At 48.7% G+C, this 25,321-nt stretch overlaps 3 protein-coding genes and 1 long non-coding RNA gene across 5 annotated transcripts; 1 reads left to right on the forward strand and 3 right to left on the reverse strand.

Moving 5' to 3' along the window:
• Positions 1-348: 348 nt before the first annotated feature.
• LOC147039369 (ORM1-like protein 3) lies at positions 349-2,017 on the reverse strand. 2 transcript variants are annotated; one of them, XM_085904832.1, is made up of 4 exons: positions 1,808-2,017; positions 1,199-1,386; positions 951-1,102; positions 349-499 (listed from the first exon to the last, which is right to left on the reverse strand). In XM_085904832.1, exons 2-4 carry the CDS (start codon positions 1,370-1,372, stop codon positions 364-366), a joined length of 462 nt encoding a protein of 153 aa, XP_085760958.1. In that variant the 5' UTR covers positions 1,373-1,386; positions 1,808-2,017; the 3' UTR covers positions 349-363. The 2 variants fall into 2 exon arrangements, with proteins under 2 accessions (XP_085760958.1, XP_085760957.1); XM_085904831.1 differs by having other exon boundaries at positions 1,199-1,389.
• Positions 2,018-4,583: 2,566 nt separating this feature from the next.
• On the reverse strand, positions 4,584-12,240 carry LOC147039370 (uncharacterized). The gene is made up of 6 exons (XR_015063279.1): positions 12,063-12,240; positions 11,473-11,738; positions 10,085-10,191; positions 8,091-8,198; positions 7,888-8,002; positions 4,584-4,835 (listed from the first exon to the last, which is right to left on the reverse strand). It is a non-coding gene; the product is annotated as an uncharacterized LOC147039370 (long non-coding RNA).
• Positions 8,079-15,226, forward strand: wnt3 (wingless-type MMTV integration site family, member 3). Its single transcript, XM_085903395.1, has 4 exons — positions 8,079-8,158; positions 12,285-12,526; positions 14,201-14,466; positions 14,747-15,226. The coding sequence occupies exons 1-4, from the start codon at positions 8,079-8,081 to the stop codon at positions 15,224-15,226; spliced, it is 1,068 nt and encodes a 355-aa protein (XP_085759521.1).
• Positions 15,227-16,209: 983 nt separating this feature from the next.
• LOC147039372 (vesicle-fusing ATPase-like) lies at positions 16,210-25,016 on the reverse strand. Its single transcript, XM_085904478.1, has 22 exons — positions 24,900-25,016; positions 24,344-24,429; positions 24,151-24,247; positions 23,850-23,889; positions 23,514-23,680; positions 23,319-23,426; positions 23,141-23,216; positions 22,783-22,938; positions 21,553-21,752; positions 20,889-21,054; positions 20,670-20,744; positions 20,412-20,599; positions 19,923-20,018; positions 19,642-19,798; positions 19,442-19,575; positions 19,305-19,371; positions 19,148-19,227; positions 18,212-18,346; positions 18,038-18,151; positions 17,045-17,100; positions 16,653-16,697; positions 16,210-16,543 (listed from the first exon to the last, which is right to left on the reverse strand). Exons 1-21 carry the CDS (start codon positions 24,909-24,911, stop codon positions 16,673-16,675), a joined length of 2,235 nt encoding a protein of 744 aa, XP_085760604.1. The 5' UTR covers positions 24,912-25,016; the 3' UTR covers positions 16,210-16,543; positions 16,653-16,672.
• Positions 25,017-25,321: the final 305 nt, after the last annotated feature.

Consider the following 25,321-nt stretch of genomic DNA (forward strand, 5'->3'; position numbering starts at 1 on the left):
TATATATTTGTTTATATATACAGGATCACAAGACAACTAGTTAACAACTTCCCTTAAAATCAAACCATTTCAGCCCTTTTAATGGCGACAGCGGATACGCCGGAATAAACAAGAACAAGAATAATAAATATGAAGTATCAACATGAAATGCTACAAAAGCGGCCGTGGCTGCGGACCCACATACTGATCATGCTGAGACGTGTCTCTACTGGGGCTGCCCTCCCCCCCCAAACTTCTCCCGGCTCATCGGAGAAACGCTAACTAGCATCTAATCCCATCTGAACGCTTTTCAGTCTTAAAGTCAGAAAAACATTGCCACGCGTTGTCCTCTGTGGAGGCTTCTCTTCTGGGGCCCCAACCCGATCAGTACTTATTGATCCCGAAGAGGCGGACGCCGTGCAGTTGCGGCAGCTTGGGAATGAGCACGGTGAGCAGCGACACCGTGTTGACCAAAAAGTGCACGCGGTCGTATTTGGTGTAAAAGCTGGTGAGGATGTACCTGCGCCAAACACAACAGCAAAGACCAATCAATTATCAAGTGACAAGTATGGAATTCGGAGGTGTCATAACACTATAATATTTCAAGTTACAAAAACATGGAGTGATGATGTAATGGAAGGGAATGAAAAAGATGTGATCACAGTTTGCATCAACAGACTGGCCATTGCGCTGCAGTACGCCTTTGGCCACCTGGGGGCAGTATAAGACAGACAGATGTAAATGGTCATTTTGTCCGTAAAATTTGAGACACTCGAAGTACATTTTTCATCTGCATGTGTGAGTAGGAAGTCGTATAAAAGTGTTGCAGCCAGCACTGTTTGGGCTGGGCACCAGTATTATCATAATGTGTATTTTAATCAGAAAAATAGAACTCCACATTGCTGTGTTGTATGAAAACATGAGTGGTGACATAAAGAAAATGTTAAGATATTTTTTTTTTCCCCCCTTACAGGACGATGGGGGTGATGGTGAGGAACTTGCGCGAGGCGGTGAACTGCACGCCGTAGTCCATCTGCTCCCAGTGCGTGAGCAGGCGGGCCTTGCCCTGGTCGGGGGTCTCGAAGGGCGTCCCTTTGACGGTGTGCAGGAGTAGGTACATGCACTGCAGTTTTTCACAAAAAAAAACACAATGACATCATTGAAACCACTTGGGTATTATTTGGGTGTTTGGTGTTGAAGAAAGACAAGGTAGGCCTACCAGGTTGTGAATCAGATTGGTGAGGGTCCACACCACGGGTACGCTGGCGAAAGGGATGCTGAGCAGGATGACGTGCAACAGGCCGATGCCCAGGATGTACGACAGCCACATGCCGCGGCTGTTCATCACCCGCGTGTTGGGGTTCACCTCGCTGTGTGCCGTACCCACGTTCATGGTGGCGTCACCTGCTGCTACAGGGATAAGTGCAGGAGCTGAAACTACTTCTCAGTCAAATGTACAAAAACATCAAAGGCCAAGAGCTGAGAACTGGGAACATCAGAACTGCAAGGCGGTCATGGTGACCACTCATTTACAACATATGACTCAAAATGCCCAAAATATACCAGACAAATAGTGTCCAAGTGGGTTATTTATACACTATCCTTTGTAGTTATGACTATTATGACTACTGTGGTGGGCGTGTCCCTAAACCCAAACTAGTAATTAGCCAAGCAGAAGGCAGCGTTTAAGGTGGTTAACAAAATGATACTCAAGTATCGTATAAAACCAAAAGTAAACAATAAAGCTTAACTTGTCGCCAGCTAGCTAAAATGGCTACACGGCTCCTTAGCTTTTCACAAAGCAGACAAAAATGGCTCCGACACCAACCTGAGCAGGTTCCGTTATCCCGGCGTCGGTTTCGGCGAGGCTCTGGTTTACGGAACGACCGCTCGCATCTTCTCGGTGACCAGAGCGAAGTGTTTAAAAATGTTAACAAAACAGCCAAGAACAGAAAAAAGACGACTGTTTCTTTTCTGTCGTTTTTCCACAGCACAGCTGACAACACGGCGCTAATTAGCGGCCTGACGTCATCTCTAATCGCCCCCGCGCCGCGGTCAGAGTTCAGCCTCTAAGGTTCCGCCTAGCTGCCTCGCTCTAGTCTGTGATTGGTTGGCTTGGCTCAAGCGGAAGGCTCAGCATTGAGCAGGTTGACCCGTTATGGCCCTACGTCAGTGTAGACGCCATGTTGGATGTGGCAAATCAGCTCCTAAACTATTATGAGTGCACAATGGCGCTTATATCGACTACTTTCATAAATATTTGGGATAAAGATGAGCATTGGCTACTGTGGCTGAATTCTATGGGAATATTTTCCAGAATTAAACACATTTTTAATTGATTTGATTGATCCACTGTTTTGTCCTTAAGTAAAAAAAAAAAAAAAAAAAAAAAGTGTTCATGGCTGGCTCTCAAGTTCACACTTGATCTGAGCAAACAATGGGAGATATTGTACAACTGTGCCAGCGGCCAAAAATAAAGTAAATAACCCAAAAAAAGATGAGTGACAGCTGAACCGCTTTCAACATCAACAGGGTCATGTTCCAGATAAGCGCCGCCCCTGTACTAATTCAGGCCAGATAGCCCAAGGCCAAAGGTCGACTGTGTTCTGCTGGCATGCAATGTTATGTGACACCCGGAGCCCTGGGCATACATCTGAGCTTTCAATTTCAAAGTTAGGACAAAGTATAATGTTTAGATTTTTTTTTTAACACTACAATGAATCACTAGTATCTCCTCAAGCAACATGTACTATGTTTTTTCTTGTTTTTTCTTTGCGTTCACATGAAGCAAATTTGCCATATTATTGTATTCGATTTTTTTTTTTATTGATATATTGCTACATCAATAGATTTGTGGAAACAGATGTCAGTCATGATGCTGACTGACTCCAAGTAATAGTCGAACTGGGACATAACGAGGAGGAAACGGCAGAAAAGCAAACAAAGTTGAATGCGTTTCTCTTTCCTTAACAGCATTTGACTGTTTTCATTCGACTTTAGGAAAGGCGATATAATGACTTTTGGGCAAAAAACGTTGTTTTAGCGCCATCCCCGGGTTAAACATTGTACTGCACGTGAATTTGTCTTTATTCGACTTTTCGCAATAAAATAACTACATTTTTTACATTTACTCGACAAATCACGCCGTTTAAAAATCCGATGAGTATTTATGAGAGTTGAGAATCAATTAATATTTCAAAATTCGTGCTCCATTGACTGGAAGAGGGATAACTTATTACAAAAAGCTGCTTTTCTACATTAGAATTTTAAGGAATTTTTAAAAACATGCGTCTCAGTTAGATTATTATTATTATTATTATTATTATTATTATTGGTAGTAGTAGTAGTAGTAGTAGTAGTAGTAGTGTAAATAAAGACTACATTGATTAACCATAATAATAATAATAATAATAATAATAATAATAATAATAAAAATAATAATTTTATGACCCCATTGAGTATAGACTTCTATAGAAAAGCGCAATATAAATCGACAATTACGATTTTTGCATACTTAAAAACATCAAATTGAAATTAAGAAATTCACATGCAGTGCAGTGTTTAGCCCGAGGGTGGCGCTAAAACAACGTTTTTTGGCCAAAATGCCCAAAACTCATCTTCGTCGATTAGTCAGTCCTCTACAATACTAACAGTCAATGGAGCACGAAGATTTAAATAACTGTAGATTCTCAACATTCTCAAATACTTATCCGATTTTAAATGGCTTGGTTTGTCGTGTAAATGTCAGATAAGTACATATTGTATTGCTTACCCAAAAAACATCGAATAATTAAAAGGCAAGTTGACATGCAGTGCGGTGTTTAACCCGAGGATGGCGCCAAAGCAATAGTTTTTACTAAAAATTCAAAATTTCAACAAGGACTAAAATGTCAAAAAAAAAGACCAGGCATGTAACCAGCATTAGAAGACACACATTTATTCAGTTAATAAGTCGTAAATGAATAAAATAATACAACACAATTTCAACATGCCAAGAGATATGATCCATAAATATCTCTATATTTCATGATTTGTAGATTTTTTGTTGTTGCTATTTTTATCTTTGGGTTTACAGGAAGCAAATTTGCCATATCATTGCAGATACACCTGTCAGTGGTACTTAGGTGGACCGAGTTGTGACGTTGTGACGTGACAGCGGCTTGGGCTGGAAAAGGCTGATGATGCAGGGAGTCCATTATTAGGCTTGGAGGAAGCGGAGGATTAGAACAGCAAAGAATTTCAATAAAAGAAGTGTCTGTTTCAAGGGGGGGGGGGGGGGGGCGGTGCAATGGTGTGGTGGAGGTGGGGGCATTAGGGGGTTCCCCCTTATTGTCCCAGCAGTGATTGAGAGCAAGAGGAGGGGAGCGAGTGAGCTGCCGGCATTGTAGTCGCTGCTCCTGTGTAGGTGCTGCTTATTAGAGAAGATGGCTGATGAGGGGGGTGGATTTTTTTTTTTTCTAGGCGGGAGGGGGGGGGGAGCTGTTGACTCTTCATCTTGTGTGAACAAAGTCCGTAACCCCCCCCCTTTCCATCCCCGCTGTCCTGGGTTCTCCTTGTTTACGAGTGCCATGAATCCCCGACCCCCCCCCTGCCTCCTCCTTCAATGACACCGACCTGCAACGCAGCACTTTGTGGGGCATAAGTGGCCTTTAATTAGGACGCCTCAGTGTCCGGCTCAAAAGTGGCCTACCACCATGACCCCCCCTCAAAAAAATAACATTGGATGGAGTGTTTGCTGCTCTCATGAAAAGGGTTTCATTAGCACCAAGAGTTCTTGTCTCTCTTTGTCTCCCATTCCAACAAAAGGCAGCGATATGATCCAACCAAACACTTCCAGGATGTGTCGCACAGGAACTCTATAAAAAATAAAAAAAAGGACATTATTGAGATTAACAGAGTGACCTGCTTGCTGGACACTTTATTTGGTCAAAAATAGCTTGAGGAATATTTATGATTAGATTCCTATTTATTCATTTGAATCAAATTTGATGACATGACATATTCTGATTACCTTCTGAGTCAAAGTGCTATCACAGACATGTTGGCGAGCGCCATTACTGCTATCACATGACTCATATTCGAGTCATGTGATTTACAAGCGACATAAAAACTCCTTTTGGGAAAATGCCGAGAACCTTGCAACACGAAGGCCTGGTGGAGCTTGGCGGGAACTGATTTGATACATATTTATAAACATAGAATATGCATACCTACATATATGTCTATTGTTCTGGTGTCTTTGTGACTCCAACCATCAATGACAATTTCCTTGACATTCTTGGCGGTGAAAAAAACGATTGTGATCCCGGTTCCGAGTTTGCCGACAAAATGAGTCATTTCTTGGAATCTATTGTGCGAGGAGCTTACGGAGCTGAAAGGAGGCGAAGGGGTCTCAAAAAAAGGCAACGAATAAAGCGGAAAGATGGCAGCGGAAGGTGGAGGGGGGGGGGCGGGGTCGAGGCGTGTTCACAAAGTTTGTGGCTACAGCTCAGTGTGTGTTGATAGCCTCCTAATCCGAGTTTTATTGGCTGTCTGTGTCCAGCCACGCTGTTGGACGGAGCGGTGGGGATGGGGAGGGGCGGCAGGGTGTGTGTGTGTGATGGGGGGGGGGGGGTCAACACATGTCCTCTTTTGTGCTAATACGCTGATTAGGCCTGAGAAAGGGCCGGACCTACTTACGGCCTTTCTCAGGTCACCGTAGAAACCAGCCCAGTGGGGGACCTCATTGACACCCCCCTTCACACACCCCCTTCCTCCTGTGGCAGCCCCCCCCCCCCTCGAATGTACGCCGGGCCACGGGCTAGCAGCGTGTGTGTGAGCGAAAGACATGGGTTGGCTGCGACGTTGTTGACCTTAACCGCCGGGGCCGCTTCCAGCCACGTTGGCCCGGAGCGAGGAAACACGCTTCCAGTGTTGTCGGGCGTCCGACCGCAGACCGCGTGGCCTGGGCCCCGCGCTCGTCAATCAAAACCGTGTCGTGTCACATTCCCCATCGTAACCAGCTCGTCATCCAAAAAAAATCCCAACGCTGAGCTCGGCACATTTCTGACGCTGTCGTAATAACGCGACAACGCCGGTGATGGAAAACAGATCTGCGGGCTGCTGGCGTGACACACGGACATCCTGGATGGGACCCCCGCCACCCTGTTCTCTACCTCCAGTGGCAGGTCCAGTGGTTCTTCTTCCTCTTTGTTGTCACATAAAGGGCACTCTGTGAGTGAGGAGGCTCCAAGGGGGGAACTTTAACGCTGACCTCCGCACACTCTGCTCACCGGGTGTGCCATCAAACCAACCATCAAACAACAATTCAACTCCGAATTTTCCACAAAGAAGAACCAGAACCTAATCGAAAGTAGACCCCGCCCCCCCGCCTCTGTGAATTGAACCTGTCACAATGAACAACCAGAACCACTAAACAGAACCAGAAACAGTGACCTATCTTTTATGATAATGCGCTCGTCAACGGGGATGACGTGCTCCGAGTGGAAATGAGACCTTCGGGGACGGGGAGCCGTCGAGGGCTCCGGTTGCCATCTGGCGGTCGCCGGGCGGCGGGCCGCCAATCAAAAGGGCGTCTTCTTTCAAGAACCAAAAACGCGCGCTCCGCCTGCAGGTGGGGCAGAAGAAGCTTCGCGAGGGCGAGGCCTTGGTTTTTTTGTGTGACACATCAACATTCCTGTGAGGCATTTTCAATCGCTCGTCATTTGAAGACATGTCAGCGCCTCAGCGTTAAAAAGTCCCGAACGCATCACGACCTCTGCTACTTGGATGGGGATCTCCGAGCTCGGGGACAAGAACAATCTCCTTTTCTTCATCCTCTTTTCATATATATATATATATATAACAACAACTGCAGGCATATATTCTTTATCCTCTCCAAAGAACAACTCATATTACTGCGCCTAGCTCCACGATAAGTCTGCATTATACTGCCTCCTGGTGGCCAAGGCGCGCATATCAGTCGGATCAGCGCAATGTCTAATGACAGGACTTGTACATTTCCATAACAGGCAAAAAAAAAAAAATAGTCTACCAGGAAGAAGCGCCAAGCAAGTCTTGTTTTGCCGCGTGCGGCATCGCAGCCGCGTGGCGCGACGGGACGGGCCGTCTAGTCGTCTGGCGTGGTGCGCCTCTCCTTTGATGCTGGCTATCTTGTCGCTATTCAGGCTGATCAGTTTCCTCGTATGTGAATCGGATGACTCCAGGCCATCCATCACGAGCCACCCACCCTTCCTTCACTCTCTCGCCTCCCCCTCCCCTCCACCTATCAGAATGACAATGGTGTTGATGTAAAAAAAAAAAAAAAAAGTGTCGCCTTTAAGCCGCAGCATGCCTGGCCCGGTCGCCATCACACTTTATGGCTTTATTGTGGCCCCTTTCATACCCCTGCCCCCCCCTCATTGGGGCGGGCAACAATTTGGAAAATTCACTGTATACATTCTGCACCCCCCCTCCCACCCTTGTTCGGCGGCGTGCGGCAACATGCGCTCGCCTGCTGATATCCGGATCAATTAGTCAGGCCGCAACCTTCTCGACATTTTTTTTTGGGGGGGGGGGGGGGGTGGAAACAAGTTACCTTCTCCATACTCCCCGCCCACTCTGCACATGACTGGAGGATAGGTATGGGGGGGGGGTGATTGACAGATGGAAAGGAATAATATTTTTTTTTTTCGTAACCTAGGGCCATCTCCTGCGATTGGCTTGCCAGCTGACATCTCCAACCTCCCCCCCCCCCCCCCAACTTCACCTCCCTCCTCCCCTCCCTCCCATTTAATATTGGGCCTGTGGATGAGGCATCCTGAGGGAGAAGAAAAAAAGTCCAGCGAGAGGAAGACATCTACCTTTTGGGAAAGAAGAAGGAGAAGAAGAGAGGGAGGGAAGGAAGGAGAGGAGAGGAGCGTCACTCACTTTTCTTTCTGGCAGCCACCAGGAGCCTCGCACACTTTCCCGACCCGACGCGAACAACAGGACGCTGCTTCTTCTTTTCGACATTTTCAATTGAATCCTCCTCTGTGTGTCGCTCCTGAAAATTTCCCCCCAAATCATTTTGAGGGAAAGCGGAGCTTCCATGCGTTGAAGCTCGCAACCAGGCTGGTCTCATGGATTTGTACCTGATTGGATATTTGCTGTGCGTGTGGCTGTGCGGCTCGCGGGTGCTCGGAGGCTATCCCATCTGGTGGTGAGTACGACGGCCCGCCGGCAAGCCCCGACAACGTGTTCTGGGAAGAAGAAGAAGAAAAAAAAATTAACGAGTGTAACGCCGGGGTCGATAGCATTGACAAATCATAGGGGCCAAAAAAAAAAGTTCATTCGGCAAGACGCAAAATATACATTTGATTTCAAAAAGACAATTGGACTCAATTGCGAGAGAAATTACAGAAAAGCACCAACTGAATTTCACCGAAAAAAAAAAGCAATTCAACTCAAAAAGTCAGAATTTGATCGAATATGTTGAATTTTCATGACATTTTAGGAACATGCATTCGTATTATTGAGCAAAAAAAAAAGCACTTTGGGACTAAAAATTATTTCTGAAAATAAGTCATTTTCAAGAAAAGTGTGTACCTTACAAGAATTTTTTATTGTCGCTATTTTTAAGAAATTGTCTGGTTACAAGTAAAAAAAAAAAAAAAAAATTTCTGAGAACAACTCAAACTTACAAGAACAAAACAAAAAAAAGTTTTTTCTTCAGGACACAACACGCCAATTTAGCCGTTGAAGTCTTTGTTATGGTTACAGCTTTTCACCTCGAATGACAATTCTGTTGAACTTTGAGAAGTTTTGTAAGAATGATTTGTGTGTATGTGTGTGACAGAGGCGATCTGGCATCGTCCGTCCAACTTGTCAACGCTACTACGCGTTCGGTAGCGCAGCGAGCATGTGGCGACCGTCGCGTAGCGCCAGCGCGCTCTTCTGCTTCCATTTAGCGCTTGGCGCTGGCTTTGCGAGGCCTGCTCGACGCCCACTGCTGGCTGCGACGAGGACCACCGCGCAACAGCCACAAAGGGGCTTGGCTTTCTGACCGGCGAGTTTTTTTTTTCCAGGGGGGGGGGGGGGGCTTCGATGTGCTTACGTCACGCCGGTGTCGCGTTCCCGAACAAAGCGTGGGGGTTGCCTTTGATTGGGGAGGGGGGGACAAATTTTTAGCTGCGTGGCTCCAGGTGACAACGCAGGTGTCGTCGCAAACACCCCCCCCTTCGCTCGAGTTGGGTTTCAGTGAGTCGCCCGGCGGGCAGCGCCTGACGGAGGGGCCGTAAATTGTGAGGGAGCATTGAAGATGCACGTACGAGAGCAATCAGGAATTGCTGCGGGGATTGAGACGACAGCAAAACATCTCGAGAAGCTCGAGGGTTCTTGCGAGCGGGTTTTCCATCATCAAAATCGGATTTGAGGAGTCATGATCTGGAGGAGGGTCACGCATCCGTGAATACACAAAGCATCTTAAATGGAGCTGAAGAGTCCATCTCCGGGTCTCAGGAATGTCATTATCTGACACCCCCCCCCCTCCTCCTTCACCCCTCCCCTCCCCAAAAACTTGGAGGGATCGCTTTAAACGATTCCCAGAGCGAACGCTCGGCGTGAAAGGATTGAGGATGTCGCCGTTATTGGCAGACGTTCGCTGAGCGTAGAAGCAAAGCGGGCGGGAACGTTCCTCGGAGGCCGAGGTTAAGGTTCACTAGCCTGCAGACAGGTGCGATTCCGACTCGGACTTCACACTTTGCTTCATGCGAGAACAAAAAAAAAAAGTGCAATACATTCTTTTCTACTCATGATAGACAAGCCAAGCCGCCTTCTTGTGGCTTTTTTTTGGAGGCGACGTCAACATGAAGGAGCACGAGAGTGAGGTGAGCACATTTCAAAGCAAGAGTAATCTGGCCCGTCATCAAAGCAGATGCACAGCGCTCACGTAGGAAATGACAAAGTAGACCCCGACTCAGAACCCCCCCTCCTCCTCCCACCTCCAGCACGCATGACTATTAGTGGCACTAAAACACAGGCCGGACCGGTTCCTCAAAGAAAAACCTTGGAGGCCCAGAGGCTACAAACTTATTAGGACTCAGAGCACATGCAACATTTAAAGTCTTCATTAGCTGGCTCATCTCACCTGTTAGCGCCTCGGTGATGATCTAAGACACATGAGGTCACATGGCCAAAGGTGTGCCGATCACGCCCGTGCAGCACCCCAGCCTCCATAAGACGCCATGTCCTCATCTGCACAAACAAATTCCACAATCACACCTGAAGATTCCACACGCTCTTGCGTGAGTTGTGATTTGCGTCGGACTGATTAGCGTTGACGTTTTTTTGGAGTATGGAGCCAACGAGTTAGCGCTAACGCTAAAAGCACTGTAGACTTGATATTTTGAATTGCACTGTGCAAAAAAAAAAAAAAAAACAAGCGGTTGCTACGCCTTGGGCTCCTGCACCACGCTTGTTTTATCCGCACCTCGGCGAAGGCGTGAGCTGGCAAAAAGAGCTTTCAGCTTTGATGGCCCCGCGGCATGGAACACGCAGCTGACTAAACTGAAACTCTCTGAAGTTATTCCACTTGGAGTTTTCCGTTCTATCATCACCGAAGAGGGCCTGCGTTCCAAATTGCTGCTTATTGTTGTGTTATATATATATTTTTTTTTCTATCGAGGACCGCATAAGCATAAATCAGGCCTAATGTCTCCGATGGTCTCGGCGGGAAGGTTCACAAGTTTACGTCGCGTTCATCTTCGCTCTCGTGACTGCAGGGCGTCCTCGTCCCAACGCTGCACTCCGGCAGCGGCGGCATGAGTTCCCGACAGGTTGGAACAACTTTCAATGGTCCTGTCATTTTTTATTTTTTTTTAATCTGATCAGCCGGAAGCTTTTGGACTACAAATCAAAAGTGTGCCGGGAGAAGAAGTCGTCAACACGAGAAAAGCCGCCAACCATTCGTGGCCCACTTAGAGTCTTATCTGCGGCTCTCCGCGGACCTTCTTGAGGGATTCGGCAACAACACTGCGACGGCGGCCGACCGAGTTTTCGCTTAGTGATGCGAACGCCTGCGGGCGAATATGACAAACACTCGCTCATGCTTCCGCGTTGCGAGGTAAACGTGAGTTGAATGTAAATAACGTCCCCAAAGTCATACGAGATGGAAGACTCCAGGCTAAACGTAGCATATGCTGGCTTGACTTATTCACGAGACAAGTTGGTCTGTGAGTCTTTCATTGGTTTCCTTGCAGTCGTTCCAATCAGAAGGTCACCTTCGCCAACTTCCTGTTTCGGGGGAAGTAGCTACTTGGAAAGGTTTCTTCTTGAGGTGTTTTGTTTTGGGGGGTAGAATTTCAACTCATTTCAAAGGGTGGAAATGATTCCCTCAGTAGATAGACTCAATTAGCCAAGGTGCTACTGTACTTTCACATGGGCCCACTTAAATGGCTACAGAGAAAATCCCCAACCAGGTTGTAAAGCCCCCCGGGGCCAGAAGAGGCCCCATGCGGGACTTGCCGGGGCACGCACCTGCCAAAGCCTGCAGTTGGCTGACGCCGCCGCCGCCACCGCCACCACTCTTTGCCGTTTGTCCCAACGCCTGCAGCAGATTCCCCCGGATGGGCTGGCTGCCTCTAAGGAGGTCTGTCGTTCGCCTCCCCGGTCGGGACATGTTGCTCACGGCTTACGAGAAGCCGGGAGAAGCAGGAAGCAAGGTTCAGGTGGGCGGGACCAAAGCCATGCTATCTTGACTCCGCTCGCGGCCCCTTAGGGCTGAGACTCATTCCTCATCCGTCCTAACACAAGGTCCGAAATCATATCAGAATATGTTGAGGGGGGGAACAAGACAGCTGCTAAAGCTAGTTAGCTCTTATTGCTTAACGTTCTAGCTCAAGGGGCGGGGGGGAAGTCTTCACACTTGACTTTGTGATCAGAATTTGTAACTATGACATCAGCTCTTTGGAAGCATTCAATTGTTCTTGCATGTCTGGATGAAATGATGTATTCAGATCCCCCCCGACATGTCAAAGACTCTCATCCAACCCCTGACTGATTGATTGAGAAGCATAGCCCTTAGTCTTCCAATAAATAAACAGGAGCTGTCAGTATTGGTGACTCACCATGAATGTTGAAGGAGTCTGCTGTTGTGGTGCGGCAGGTTTCCATCCCACCCCACCCTCACCATTATTGGGAATGCAGGAAGTTCATGGAGGACACAAAATGAAGCAACAGAATTCAATTGAGCTTACAGACACCATTTTAAAAAAGGAGCATCATCAAATACCCGATTTCCTTGATTTGTTGGTAGCGGCTGACGTTGTCGCTGTCCCCCCCCAACCCAGGTCGCTGGCCCTGGGGCAGCAGTACTCATCTTTGGGCTCCCAACCCATCCTGTGCGGCTCCATCCCGGGCCTGGTGCCCAAGCAGTTGCGCTTTTGCCGCAACTACATCGAGATCATGCCCAGCGTGGCCGAGGGAGTCAAACTGGGCATCCAGGAGTGTCAACACCAGTTCCGAGGGCGCCGCTGGAACTGCACCACCATCAAAGACAACCTGGCCATCTTCGGACCGGTGCTGGATAAAGGTAAACCGACCGGTCTTGTGTCTTTGTGTGTGAGGGGGGATGAGTCATGCGTGGCGGCGGGTTCAGAAAGGCTACTGCAAGCCTTTACAAAACCTCCACATGTAGCAGAGAACAGTTTGCAGCCTGAGGCACAGGGCTGCAAAGTGTACTTGTGCTGCCAAAACACTAACTGGGGCAATTACAATAATAGACACCTTTTCCAAGCTACAGCCAATGAAGACACAAGCACCGACACATTCTGCTCACATCCACCTTTTGCACCGTTTACAACGCACTGTATTAATTATTAAAGAAGGTTCCCGGTCAAGTGTCACCCAAACACTGCACGCATTCATCAGGTGGCTCACAGGCGGAATATTAAGCGACAGTGGGATGAGGCCTCGGAGTCGTTGTTTGGGAAGGTCGACGCTTGTGTTGCCGCCGATTGGGAAAGAATCAGATTGTGTGTGTGTGTGTGTGTGTGTGTGTGTGTGTGTGCGTGTGTGTGTGTGTGTGTGTCACAAGTAAATGAATGTGGGCAGCGCAAGCAGTCCAAGCTTCTCCGTCAACTCAAAAGGAGAGCGGGGACCCAAATGAGATTACAGGCAATAGAAAAGGGCCGGGGGGCTCCGCTCAACCCCTACTGTGCATGAAGGCCGGTGCGCGCCTCACACAGTCCGGCTCCCACGGACGCCCCATTCACACGCCCTTTTGACTCTGTCATGAACAGGCTAAATCTCTCCCAACCTGGCCTGGATGTGCTCTCGGCGGACATACCGAGGTTGGAGCCCTACGACGGCCTTGTTGGTTAAGGGACTTTAGGGGAACGCCAGCTCAGGGCAGAGTGGGGAGGTGGGGCCGCCGGTTCTTTGTGTGGATAACACAGTGTGACACAATGGGGAATTGATGAGCAGCAGCGCCAGCCTTACCCATGAGCACGATCCGGTTGGGATCCAACGGAGTGGGTGGCAAACTCATGCTCTTGGAATTTCTGCCTCTACCTGACCCCCCAGCACCACTACAGGGTATCTTCCAGTGCGTCATGGCAGAGCCACAGACAACAAGTGTGCCGCGATTATGAAACAATGGTGTCGCCTTACATAATGTGCCGCTGCCTTCAAAGGGGGCGTCGGCAAAGAAAATGAGCTGACGTGCTGCTAGGTTTCACCTGAAAGCCTTGGGCACTGGGGGGGTGGGGGGGTGACAACATTCCTGAAACACTATCCAGATGCAAAGCAGCACACCTCAGGGATGACAGGAGGTCATGAGATCCCACTGAGCGCTAAGGCCCCACTGACACCGCCACAAAGGGCTGATGTCACTGCAGGGAATCGGCTTTTTTTCAGAAGTCCTCACTCATCCCGAGGTAAACAAAGTGTTTACTGTCCTTTATCGTCCAGTGAGATGTGGAGAGAAAGGGGGATTCTCGTTAAGCATCCAGACTCTCGACCACCGTTGATATCTTTGAGGTTACCATCTAGTTGGGGGGCAATGAAAATCCTCAAGTGAGCATCCTCTTTGTCCTGATCAGAGTTGGGTCGAAGTACTTTGAATAGCAGCGTCTGGATTCTGGCAGAGCTCACATTTGCTCTTGACCATGTTTAACACGATTGACACACTCTATCCCTTCTCTCTCTCTCTCTCTCTCCCCTCCCCGCCCGTGCCTGTTTGCCGCCCGGCCTTCGTCTCCCGCAGCAACCAGAGAGTCAGCATTTGTCCACGCCATCGCTTCGGCCGGCGTGGCCTTCGCCGTGACGCGATCCTGCGCCGAGGGTACGTCCACAATGTGCAGCTGCGACTCCCACAACAAGGGACCTCCCGGGGAGGGCTGGAAGTGGGGCGGTTGCAGCGAGGACGCAGAGTTTGGCGTGCTGGTCTCCCGGGAGTTCGCCGACGCCCGAGAGAACCGACCGGACGCCCGCTCGGCCATGAATCGACACAACAACGAAGCGGGACGCACGGTAAAAAAATAAAAAATCAAAAATGAATTCAGCCTGATAAGAACATCAAAATGGTAGACGAGACTGTCAAACTTTGATCAAACTTCTGCATGTACAAAAAAACGGATTCCTACGCGGTGACTTCTCACCACGATCAAATCCGCCGATGAAACTTTTGTCTGCGAGTGTCAAGTATGCATGACCGCAGGCCTTGGAATGTTTCTATCTCAGATTCCATCTCTGTTCCAGAGTAGTATCATCGCATTGACACTCAAACAATGTCGTGTTGTGTGTCGCCCAGACCATCCTGGACCACATGCTTCTACGTTGCAAGTGTCACGGCCTGTCGGGGAGCTGCGAGGTGAAGACGTGCTGGTGGGCCCAGCCCGACTTCCGCATGTTGGGCGACTACCTGAAGGACAAATACGACAGCGCCTCCGAGATGGTGGTGGAGAAGCATCGCGAGTCCCGCGGCTGGGTGGAGACCCTGCGCGTCAAGTACGCCTTATTCAAACACCCCACCGAGCGTGACCTGGTCTACTACGAGGGCTCGCCTAACTTCTGCGAGCCCAACCAGGAGACGGGCTCCTTCGGGACGCGGGACCGTGCCTGCAACGTGTCGTCGCACGGCATCGAGGGCTGCGACCTGCTGTGCTGCGGTCGCGGGCATAACACCCGGACTGAGAAGCGCAAGGAGAAGTGCCACTGCATCTTCCACTGGTGCTGCTACGTCAGCTGCCAGGAGTGCCTGCGCGTTTACGACGTACACACGTGCAAATGAAACGACCGGCGCGGGTGGACTGGACTACGAAACCTTTCGAGGTTCCCGCACGACATCCCCGCCTATTTTGTAGCCCACATCCGGTCCCCTGACCCGGTGGACGCTTCTGACCTTCCCCTAGCTTCACCTCCCCCATTGTCTTTATTTATTTCCCCTCTGTGCCAATCACATGTACAGTAACACACAGATGCAGTCAAAAACAAACAAGACGATTTAAGAAATGAGTGAAATTTCAGGCTGAACCGAAAATGCACTTCAATGCAATTTGGTTCATCATGAAAATTCACCCCAAAGCTAAATACAATTATTTTTTTGCAGCATTGGACTGATTTTAAAACTAAATCAACCTCTTAAAAACAACAAAGTGACTTGAGCAGGGTGGCCTGGGGAAGCGGGCCGGGCCGGACCTCAGCGCGTTAACTACTGAAACGGGACTGCGGGTGTTCAAAACTACTGAGAGGATGAGAGACGCTAGCGCGGCCCCCGCATTGCTGACATATTAGCATTGGGCCGGGACTGCAGGTATGCAGGAGGGAGCATGTGTGCGAACAGGCAAGCTCATTCCATATTTCAGCCAAACTCCACTCCGTAGAATCGCAACAAGGATTTCTGTTTTTTTGTTTTCTACTAAACTGGTTGCGACGCAAGCGACCGGAGATCCTGCCGCAATCGGGCCGCAAAAAGGCAAAAGCACAAGAATGATGTTTTTTTTTTTCTTTTGCAAAAGGGGAGGGCTGCAAGATTTGCAGACATGTATTCAACATAGTGGAGCAAATGTAGCTGACACGTGCGCTAGCTTAGCTTAGCATCTTCCCACACACAGGTTTCCTTTACCACCCGCTATATCCAAAGTTTTGTACAAATGTTGTAAAAGTGAATAATTCCCTCTTGATTTTATAATCGTAAATGTTATGTTTTTATAAATATTATTTATTATACAATGTATATATATGTATGACTGAACCAAGATTATATATTTGAACGACAACGCTGTTTTGGAGTTTTTTGGTTTTTTTTGCATCTCAGTGACTCTCACTCATACTTTTGAAATACTTTGGGGGGAAAAAAAGACAAAACACTGTTTTAGTTAGATGATTAATTTATTCCTGAAATAAAAAGGTAAGTCAACAGCATAAGACATTGAGGCGTGCGGAATGATCTGGAGCACAAATGTCTTCTGTCTTTCCATAAAAAAAAAAGCTCACTGATCATCAACAATTACAATATACACAGATCTAGTCCACATCGTTCTTCCACAAAATGTTTTTTTGGTGGCGTGTGAGGGACACGTCAAGACAGGAGGACGTTGGTCTTTATCTAGAGGCAAAAACAAGTTCACTCTTATCTGAGTCACCATCATTGTGTCAGTAACAACAAGACTACAAATCATTCAGTGCAAAATTGAAAAGTTTTTGGGCTTTCTTACCTGTTGATTTTGTGGCTTCTCTACATTGGCACAAAGGAACCCAGTCTAAAAAAAGAAATGAGGACAACATGGCCGGTCATGCGAGGATTCAAAACAATTACGACGTTTGAATTCAAGGGCCGAGATCACAAAGCAAGTTTTGTACAGTCGACGTCAAATCAATCCCAAAGGAATTCAAGGAAAATCTCTTGTTATCTGCCTATTTCTGAAAATGTGTCAAAGCGAGTCATTCTATTTCTGTCTCACTGCTCCCCCCCCCTCCCATTTTTTTGGGGTTTATTCCCTCTACACAAAGAATCCATCTTCCTGGAATTTTACAAGCAGAGTCAGACTGAACGTTGCCTGCTTTAGTGCTTCGCGCCCCTGAGCTCGCCCCGAGCCCAAACACTTACGGTCCCTCATCTCGCAGCAGACTCAAGAACTTGCTAACTCTGTAGTGGGCGTCCATCTACAAAGCACACAAGAGAAGAAAAAAAGTAAGCAACTTACCGTCGCCATCGATCCTCAACGACGCGGAGTCGCTCGTCCATCCCAAAATTGCACGAGGAAGCGCTCGTTGCCGTGGCGACGTAAAATCAAATGTTCTCGGCGAGTCCCGGCACACCTGAGTTCTCAAACTTTTTGGGGTCTACACTTTTAGAGCGTTGCAAATCCTTGGAGTCAAACCAAAATTGAATAATTTATAAAGGAATGTTCGAGAAAAAAAAAAAAACAACGAATCAAAACACGACGAGAAGGCCAAACCGCGAGCCCCTGCGGGCCATATGACAAACCTCCGGGAGGGGGCCGCGTGAATTAAAGTCATATGTTGGTTCAACCTGCCCCGTTCGAAGACGCCGCGGGAGACTCGGGGACTTTTGGGAAAGTGTCCCCGTGAGTCAGGACACGTGAGCGCCACTTGGACGTTGAGCGTACTGGAAGTGGTGACCGAGAAGCGTTCGCAACAAATCATTAGGCAAAGCCGCGCACATTTTTCATTGGACTCAACACATGGCGGTTTGTGAGCGGCGGCGGCGAGGACGACGCTCTGGCGACCAGATGTGGAGGACGAACGCCCGGAGAACACGACGGCGAGCGCTTTCGAGCGCAGAGGGTGGGACGCCCAAGTCCTTGGCGCGCGACTTGCCGCCACTGACTTTATCGCAATCATCTTTTATCGACTATAATTCAATACCGCTCAAGAGCCAAACGTGTATGCACAGTCAATATAAAAAGTCTACACACCCCTTTACAAATGCCAGATTTTTGTGACATAAAAAATGAGACCAAGACAAATCAATTCAACACTTTTTCCACCACCAACAGCTGTATCGTGAAAAATGCAATTAAAAACTCTTTTGGGGATTTGAATGAAATCTCGTTCACGCTCGCGTTCGCTCTCGTACCTGTGCGGCCATTTCAATGAGGATGATTAACTTCTTGATGCCGATCCAGAGGCGCTGGCCCTTGACGGCGTTGGCGATGGCCGCCCTCTCCTTCTCCTGGAAGCTTCCCAGCAGCTTGAGAAGAACAAACATCTCAGCCACGAGTCTTAATATGTTCGTGTGTGTGTGTGTTACCTCCAGGGCCTCGACCAGCTGCTCGCCGCCGGAGATGTTGGGAACGTGGACGGTGGTGCTGAAAGCGTTGAGCATCTCCATTTCCTGGAGGACATCTTTGCGACTGCTGGTGCCTATGATCAGCAATTTGCGGCCCTGAAAAGACAGTTGAATATTTTTCATATTGTTGCATCGTCCATTTTTACTCTTTCATTTTGCTTCATAAAACACGGGGCTATTTTTCTTTATTAAAACCAAAAACACGTGTGGATGATTTTTGGGGCGGTCTGGAACAATTAAAAGTCATTTCAATTGGTAAATCGGAATAAGCTTGAAGGTGATATTTGAAGCGTTGGCGCCGCAGAGCAAAACGTCGGCGTGACGGACGTGTGAAGCAGAGCGGAGGAGACGGGCGAGCGAGGGCGAACGACGCGAGGACGACAGACAAACATGAGGCGAGAAGAAAGAAAATAATTGTCGCTGCGCTAAGCCGGCGAGCTGGAGGAGGACCAGCAGAAGGAGCGGCAGGAGAGTGGCGAGCAGACAGGGGGATTATGGCCGCCGGCCGCACCCCCGCGGCGTGGGGGGTTGCCACGCTGCATGCAGATGAGGTGCCACACAGGCGGCGGCGCTGCCAGGTCCCGGATCTCTCACAGAGGCCATTCTCCTCCGTGTCGCCCCGGCCCCCGGCGCCCCGCTGGGCCCGGCGCTTCTCATGCACATGCGGCTATACAGAGCGCCGTTCGCTTATTGGCAAAGCCTGCAAGCGGCCGCGGGCGCAGCCAGAGCGAGGGACGGCTCTCGGCCGCGCCATTCACTCCGAGCACAACAAACACTAACAAGCGTCCCCTCGCACAACCGCGGCTCTCATGCCACTCGCAGCTGGGCCGGGCCGGGGGCGGGCCGGGCCGCACGTGCGATCTGCTGCCCTCTCTCTGCCGCCGACGGAAGCGTTACCTTGGGAGGAGGCTTCTTGAGGAGGACCAGCAGAGCCTGCAGCACCAGGTTGGAGAAGCGAGGGCCGATGGGCACGTAGTCTGAACTCGGCAGAAGAGAGACGGCGTGAAAAAGAAAAGTGGGATGTCACGAAAGGCCTCGATGGCCGTCCGCGTACCCAGCAAGCGCTCGATGTCGTCCACCACCACGCAGCTCAGCTGAGACTTGTAGGCGTCCTCGAATATCTGGCGACGGCGGAGAATTCAGAATCCGTAAGACACATTTGCACCGGGAAATGAATGCAAATGAAGTCACCTTTTTAATGGCCTGGCATTTGGCGATCTCCGAATGTCCAATCATCTTGTCAGGCGAGCAGATCTTGATGAAAGGGAACTGCGAGTCTTCGGCGATCTTAGCCGCCAACGCCGTCTTTCCGCTGTTTGGCGGACCTGCGTGATCAAATCCCAATAGACGTCCGTCACGGGTCCAAGCTGAACGCGAGCGTGTTGCCTTACCCTCCAGCAGCACGGACACCAGCGGCGTGTGTTCGCTGTTCTTGGTCTGCTGCACCAGCAGCTCGCCGTCCTCCAGCACGGCCGACACCGGGTCGCCCCAGCGGACGATGCCGTTCATGATGTAGCTGCCGTAGTCCTCCTGGTTGGTGCCGAACGCCTGCGGACGAGTCGGCACACTTTTGGATTCCTTGACTTTGCTTTTAAATGTCTTGTGAAGATTCAAACTAAGCAGTCAAGTATTTGTACCACTGTTGTCAACTGATTTGAAACCTCCAACTTACAGGTTTGATGTCGTTGTTCAGCGAGGCCATGAAGTCCATCCTGCTGACTTGCAGCTTCTCTGCCGTATCAATGTTGACCTCCACCGTGTTGCTAGCCTAGCAAGCACACACACGCACACACTAGTGAGATGTGCACATTACCAGCACACAACTACACAAAGGTCAGCCGGAGAAGACCCAGGCGATGAATATGAGCTCACACGGGGCACCAGACGTCTCGTCCGTCGTACGTCAACGCCCGCTAATATCTGCTGCGCTGTGTGTGTGCAAGTGTTTTGTCAGCTGTGTAGACTTGAACTTTAGAATGATTGGGAGACATTTTCTCAGGATAACACACACACACACAGCACACAATAATTCATACATTCAAACTGTTACCCTACAAATAATTCAAATTTTTTTTTTTTTTAATCTTATTCTTGTACGTCTTCTTTTGTCTTTAAACGAAACTAGGACAGCTCGTTCGAGCCTCAATGTCTGGTAGCTGACCTTGATGTGTCTGTTCATGGCGGTGGACTGCGCCGCCCTGACCAGGCCCTCCAGCTCGGCCCCGCTGTAGTTTTTGGTCTCCGCCGCCAGCTCCTTGACGTCCACGTCGCCGGCCATCAGCTTGAACTGCCGCATCTTTGCCGTGTGGATGTTGAGGATCTGAAGGCGACCCTTCTCATCGGGCAAGCCTGAAAGAGGGAAGCGGGCGCGATCATGGCCAGCCCAGCCCAGCTGAGCGTCATCCCTCCGCGCTCTTACCGATCTCCATCTTGACTTCCAGCCTTCCAGGTCGCAGCAAAGCCTCGTCGATCAGGTCTGGCCTGTTGGTCATACCTGGGGAGGCCATGGACCAGTCAGATGCAGTACAGCTTGTAATAGATAATAATAATAATAGTAATAATAATAAAAAGCCTAACCCACCCCACCACAAGATGGCGCTAAAGCAATACTTTTTACATGAAGTGTTGATGTTTTTACCAATGACTAGGATGTTGTTGAGCTGCTCCACGCCGTCCATCTTAGAGAGCAGCTGGTTGACCACCGTGTCGTGCACGCCCGTGCTGCCCGCCATGCTCCCTCGCTGCTTGCAGATGGCGTCGATCTCATCCAAGATGATGATGTGCAGGCCGCTGTTGGCGCCCAGCTAACGACATTTTTTAATGTAAAGTTTGACATGATCGACATAAGTGGAGAAGCATTTTGTAAACATTTTGTAGGCATCACTTCAAATTCGACTGCTTTGGTAAAGTCGGCAAGAAAATTCGAAAAAAGTCAAAGTCACGCTTCTATCATCCTTCGTCATTACTGGAGAGAGTCAACAAGCCGAGGGTCCCCCCCCCCCCCCTCGCCGTCCGCACACCTGTCAGAGCAGCATTTAAAGCAGCTGCGAATGCGTGCGTGAGGGCGAAGTGCCTCATTAGGTGGTGAAGACTGAGTTTCCAGGCGAATGACCCGCTATCCAAACGGACCACCGCCTGCCCGACCCCTCCACTTGCACGCCACGCTGAGAAGTGATCATCATCACCCTCCGCCGAAAGGGCAGATCTGTCCACTCCGAGAGAAATGATTTCTTACGTGTTTGGAGGGAACTGACGTCAATGCATGTGTGAAAAGCAGAGGAGAAAGTGGATGGAGGTCTCACCCTCTTCTGCTCCTCCTCGGCGTCGGCAAACAGCTTGCGCACGTTGGCCTCCGACTCGCCCACGTACTTGTTGAGGATCTCGGGGCCGTTGACGATCTTGGGCTCGCGAGCGTTGAGCATCTTGCCGATCTGCCGCGCCATCAGGGTCTTGCCGCAGCCCGGCGGGCCGTAGAGCAGGATGCCTTTCACGTGCTTGCAGCCTGCACCCACGAGAAGGGAGAGTCCATATCTCAACCATAAGTCAAATTTTAAGATAGGTTCATTTCACAACACACTCGAGTGACGTCGGCCTCGGCGGACAGTGTGGCTTTCATGGGCGGCCATTTGCACCTGCGCCGTGACATTTGGGCTAATTGAGAGGCCCGCTGATAAACATCTGAGCTGCCATTTGCACCCGCAGAGGGAGGGAGGCGAGGAGCGGCCAGGTGGAAAGTGGTCTTTGGCGCCAAAGCCCGGGTGACCTCGGCGGGGAGTCAAACTCCCTCGTACTCGCGCCCAAAATGCTGCAGACGTCCCCCGCCAGGCCTTCCTTCTGCTGTCAGCACCTGTCCTACTCATGCAGGCCAATTAGACCTTTACCTTTAGCGGGACACGCTATCAGGGTTTAACATCTCATCGCGGCGGCCAGCTGGACACAGCCAAAGGCAGACTCTTGCGCACTGGCGCTTGGCTAAAGGTCAGCAGCAGCAGTGTGTGTGTGTGTGTGTGTGTGTGTGTGTGTGTGTGTGTGTGTGTGTGTGTGTGTGTGTGTGTGTGTGTGTGAATGTGTGTGCACACTCGGCGAAAAGGGACCAAGACCCACCACAAAAAAACTCAAGTTAAAACTAAAGCCAATTAGCAAATCGGCGAGGGTTCACTGACAAAAAAATTCTCTTTAGAACGGGTCCTGACAAGCCTGAGGATCGGGACTGATGTGTCAGGAAGAGAGGCGGAGGAGTAAAAAAAAAAAAAAAGTTGTGAATCATGTGACAGCAGCCGCCAGACGCGAGCCTGCGTGCAACTCGCCAATTACGACATTATGACACATCCGCCCTCAAAGGTGTCTTCGCCCCTCATTTGGATTTAAGGATTTATACACATCGTTGACATCATAATCCGGTGCTGACAGAAGTTACTCTTGCTCAAATCATTTACATAAACTATTTTTTCAAGTCTGCCCACACATGCACTGTTATTTTACCTGTCATGTATATGCCCGAGCAACAGGTGGCGCTAAAAAAAGAAACTCACCCATCTGTTCCACGATATCTGGAGGGAAAACACGCGAGGCGAAAGCTCGTCGGAAGATGTCGGAAAACTCCTTATCGAGGCCTCCGATGCCCATCTTCTCAAAGTTCCAGTCAGGACTGATGATGGATTGGTGAGACCCTCTGGTTTTGGATTTCCCTGTGAAGCAGTTGCATAAACATTTATTATTGAGATATTTGTGGTGTTTGTTCTGGGAAAAGTCTACATGTAAATTTGGCGCCCCCTTGTGGCAATGTAGGGAATTGTCATTCCTTCCACTTATTCCTTCCTCCCTCATTATTGTATGACATAAAAAATTAATTTGTAGCTGAGTGTACAAATGGCAAAAGCGATAGCCCACCAATCAGCGTCATGGACGAACTCTCGGCTTTCTCAAAGATCACCTGACTGTTTGGCAGCAACAAGCCAATCGAAATCTGAGGGGAAAGATGCATTGTGATTATTGATAATGTGACGCTGGGAACATTGTGAAGGCATCAAGAAATTAAGGGTGGGGGGGGGGGTAAAAAAGGACACACCTTTGGTTTTTTAAGCGAGGTCTGGTCACCCTTGAGGATGCTAGGGTCCATACCTTCCATATCTTTCACCAGCACATCAAATGGCTTATCGCCAAATTTAAACACAAACTTTTTAAGAAAAGAACAAAAAAACCTAATCAGTCACACAAAATGATCAATATATTTCAGTGAGTGTCACGGACAAACGTCTGGTACCTGCTGTCCCGCGGTGAAGGCCTGCTGGTTAAACTGCTGAAGAAAGTCGGTGGCCATCACGTCCGAGTCGTAAGGATTGCTGTCGGCGTTCTTCTTCTGCAGGAAGTCAATTTCCACCGTCATGGAGTCGATGCATTGCTTGGACTTGTCAAACGTGTAGTTGGAGACTGCGTGAAAGATACAATTTTGCTTATTGGAAGTTCGTTATTAGGGATTATTAAGGAAAGCAACGAGGACAAACGATACAGCAGGAAAACTTGATTTTCTTTTTTTGTATTGTATGACTGTGTTATACTGCCCTCAAGTGGCCAAGATACGCACGTCTTTTTCACTCACCTTCTACTTCTTGTCCGATAGACAGTCCGGCCCATTTTCTCTGTATGATGGGGAAAAACACAGAACAAGATGGACTTTCATTGCTTTTAAGTCACAATACTGACATGTGAACAGCTTGGAAAGCAGATTTCAAGTTCGGCAGAAGAAGAATAGAAGGAAGAGAGGGTTAGAGAGTACCTGTGGGCTGGTGAAGAAGCAGCAGCCAGGGTTAGAGACAGCCCAAGAGGAGGCCACGTTAGAAGGAAGAGAAAGCACTTTGTTATGAGCAAGAGTCGGCACACACAGTTTGATTGGACCGTACCTGTGGGAGACTGAAGGCGATGCTGCCCAAGTTGACGCTGGGGTGCGTCTTCAAGGTGAACACGTACTTGTGGGTGAGGTTGCGCACAGTCACGTGTCTGAGAGGAAGTCAACAGAAAGAGAATGTTCACTGTCTCAATGGTCATCATGATTTGGTTAAAGGATCGGACATAAGTCTAGCAATAAGAACTCACTGCTCCAACTGTGGCTCCTTCTCGTTGACGACGGCACAGTTGGTGAGGGACAATTTGTCCGTCGGGCATCTCGCCGCTTGCATCAGCTGACAAAAGATTTGTAAAAATAACTTTCAAAAGTTTAGTTGACTACTAAAGTTGAGTTAATGATGCTTAGTAGTGACGTCATGCGTTTCGCCAATCAAACCGGAAGTTAATTCTTGCCGGCGATTCAATATACCAACCAAAACTCGACAAACGTCTCATAATGATCCGAAAGAATATTAGATGTTTAATGTTGAGACTCAACACAAAGAATGATGGTTTCACAAGCAAAGTATACCAAATTGAAACACAAGGTATATACGTAGCAGCAGAAATTGAAAATGTTTGCTGACGTTATCAGGCTAGCAAGCTTCTTTTGAGGCAGACAAAACAAAAATTGCCACTTTCGACTTTTGAATGACAAGTGTTTCTTGCCACCACAGCCATTCCAGTCTTCCATTTTTTTTTAAACCTCCCCCGTTTGTAACATTTGTGCGCTAATTCGGTAACTGTTTATTTGAGATATGCTTACCCTCGTCGTCATCTTTGTGTTGAGATTTTGTTTACGACGAATAAGTGCAAGGAAAGTGTGTCTTCCGCTGACAGAGCAAGCGACGGCGGCTACATATCGCGAGATGAGCCGAGATCTTTGCGGTCACGTGTCTAACACGTACTCCTGACGTCATGGGGAACAGTAAACAACTTTTTTATTTTTTCATGGCAGTTTTTATCATTTTAAGTATCCACATGCACTTATACTGTTTCCCCGAATGCATTTTATTGTTTAATAAACTCATAAATATTTAACAATGACCTTTAGTTTTTTGGGTTTTTTTTAAGACAAGAGTTGCCAATATATTCCATGAAATTTAAAGAGGCAGGAGAAATATCTTTAAAATACAAAATATTTATTTCGAAAATGTCTTTGTAAGAGAAAAACAAAACAACAAAAAA

This window comes from Syngnathus leptorhynchus, chromosome 22 (assembly GCF_054491065.1).
Source record: "Syngnathus leptorhynchus isolate UIUO chromosome 22, UIUO_Slep, whole genome shotgun sequence".
Classification (NCBI taxonomy): Eukaryota; Metazoa; Chordata; class Actinopteri; order Syngnathiformes; family Syngnathidae; genus Syngnathus; species Syngnathus leptorhynchus.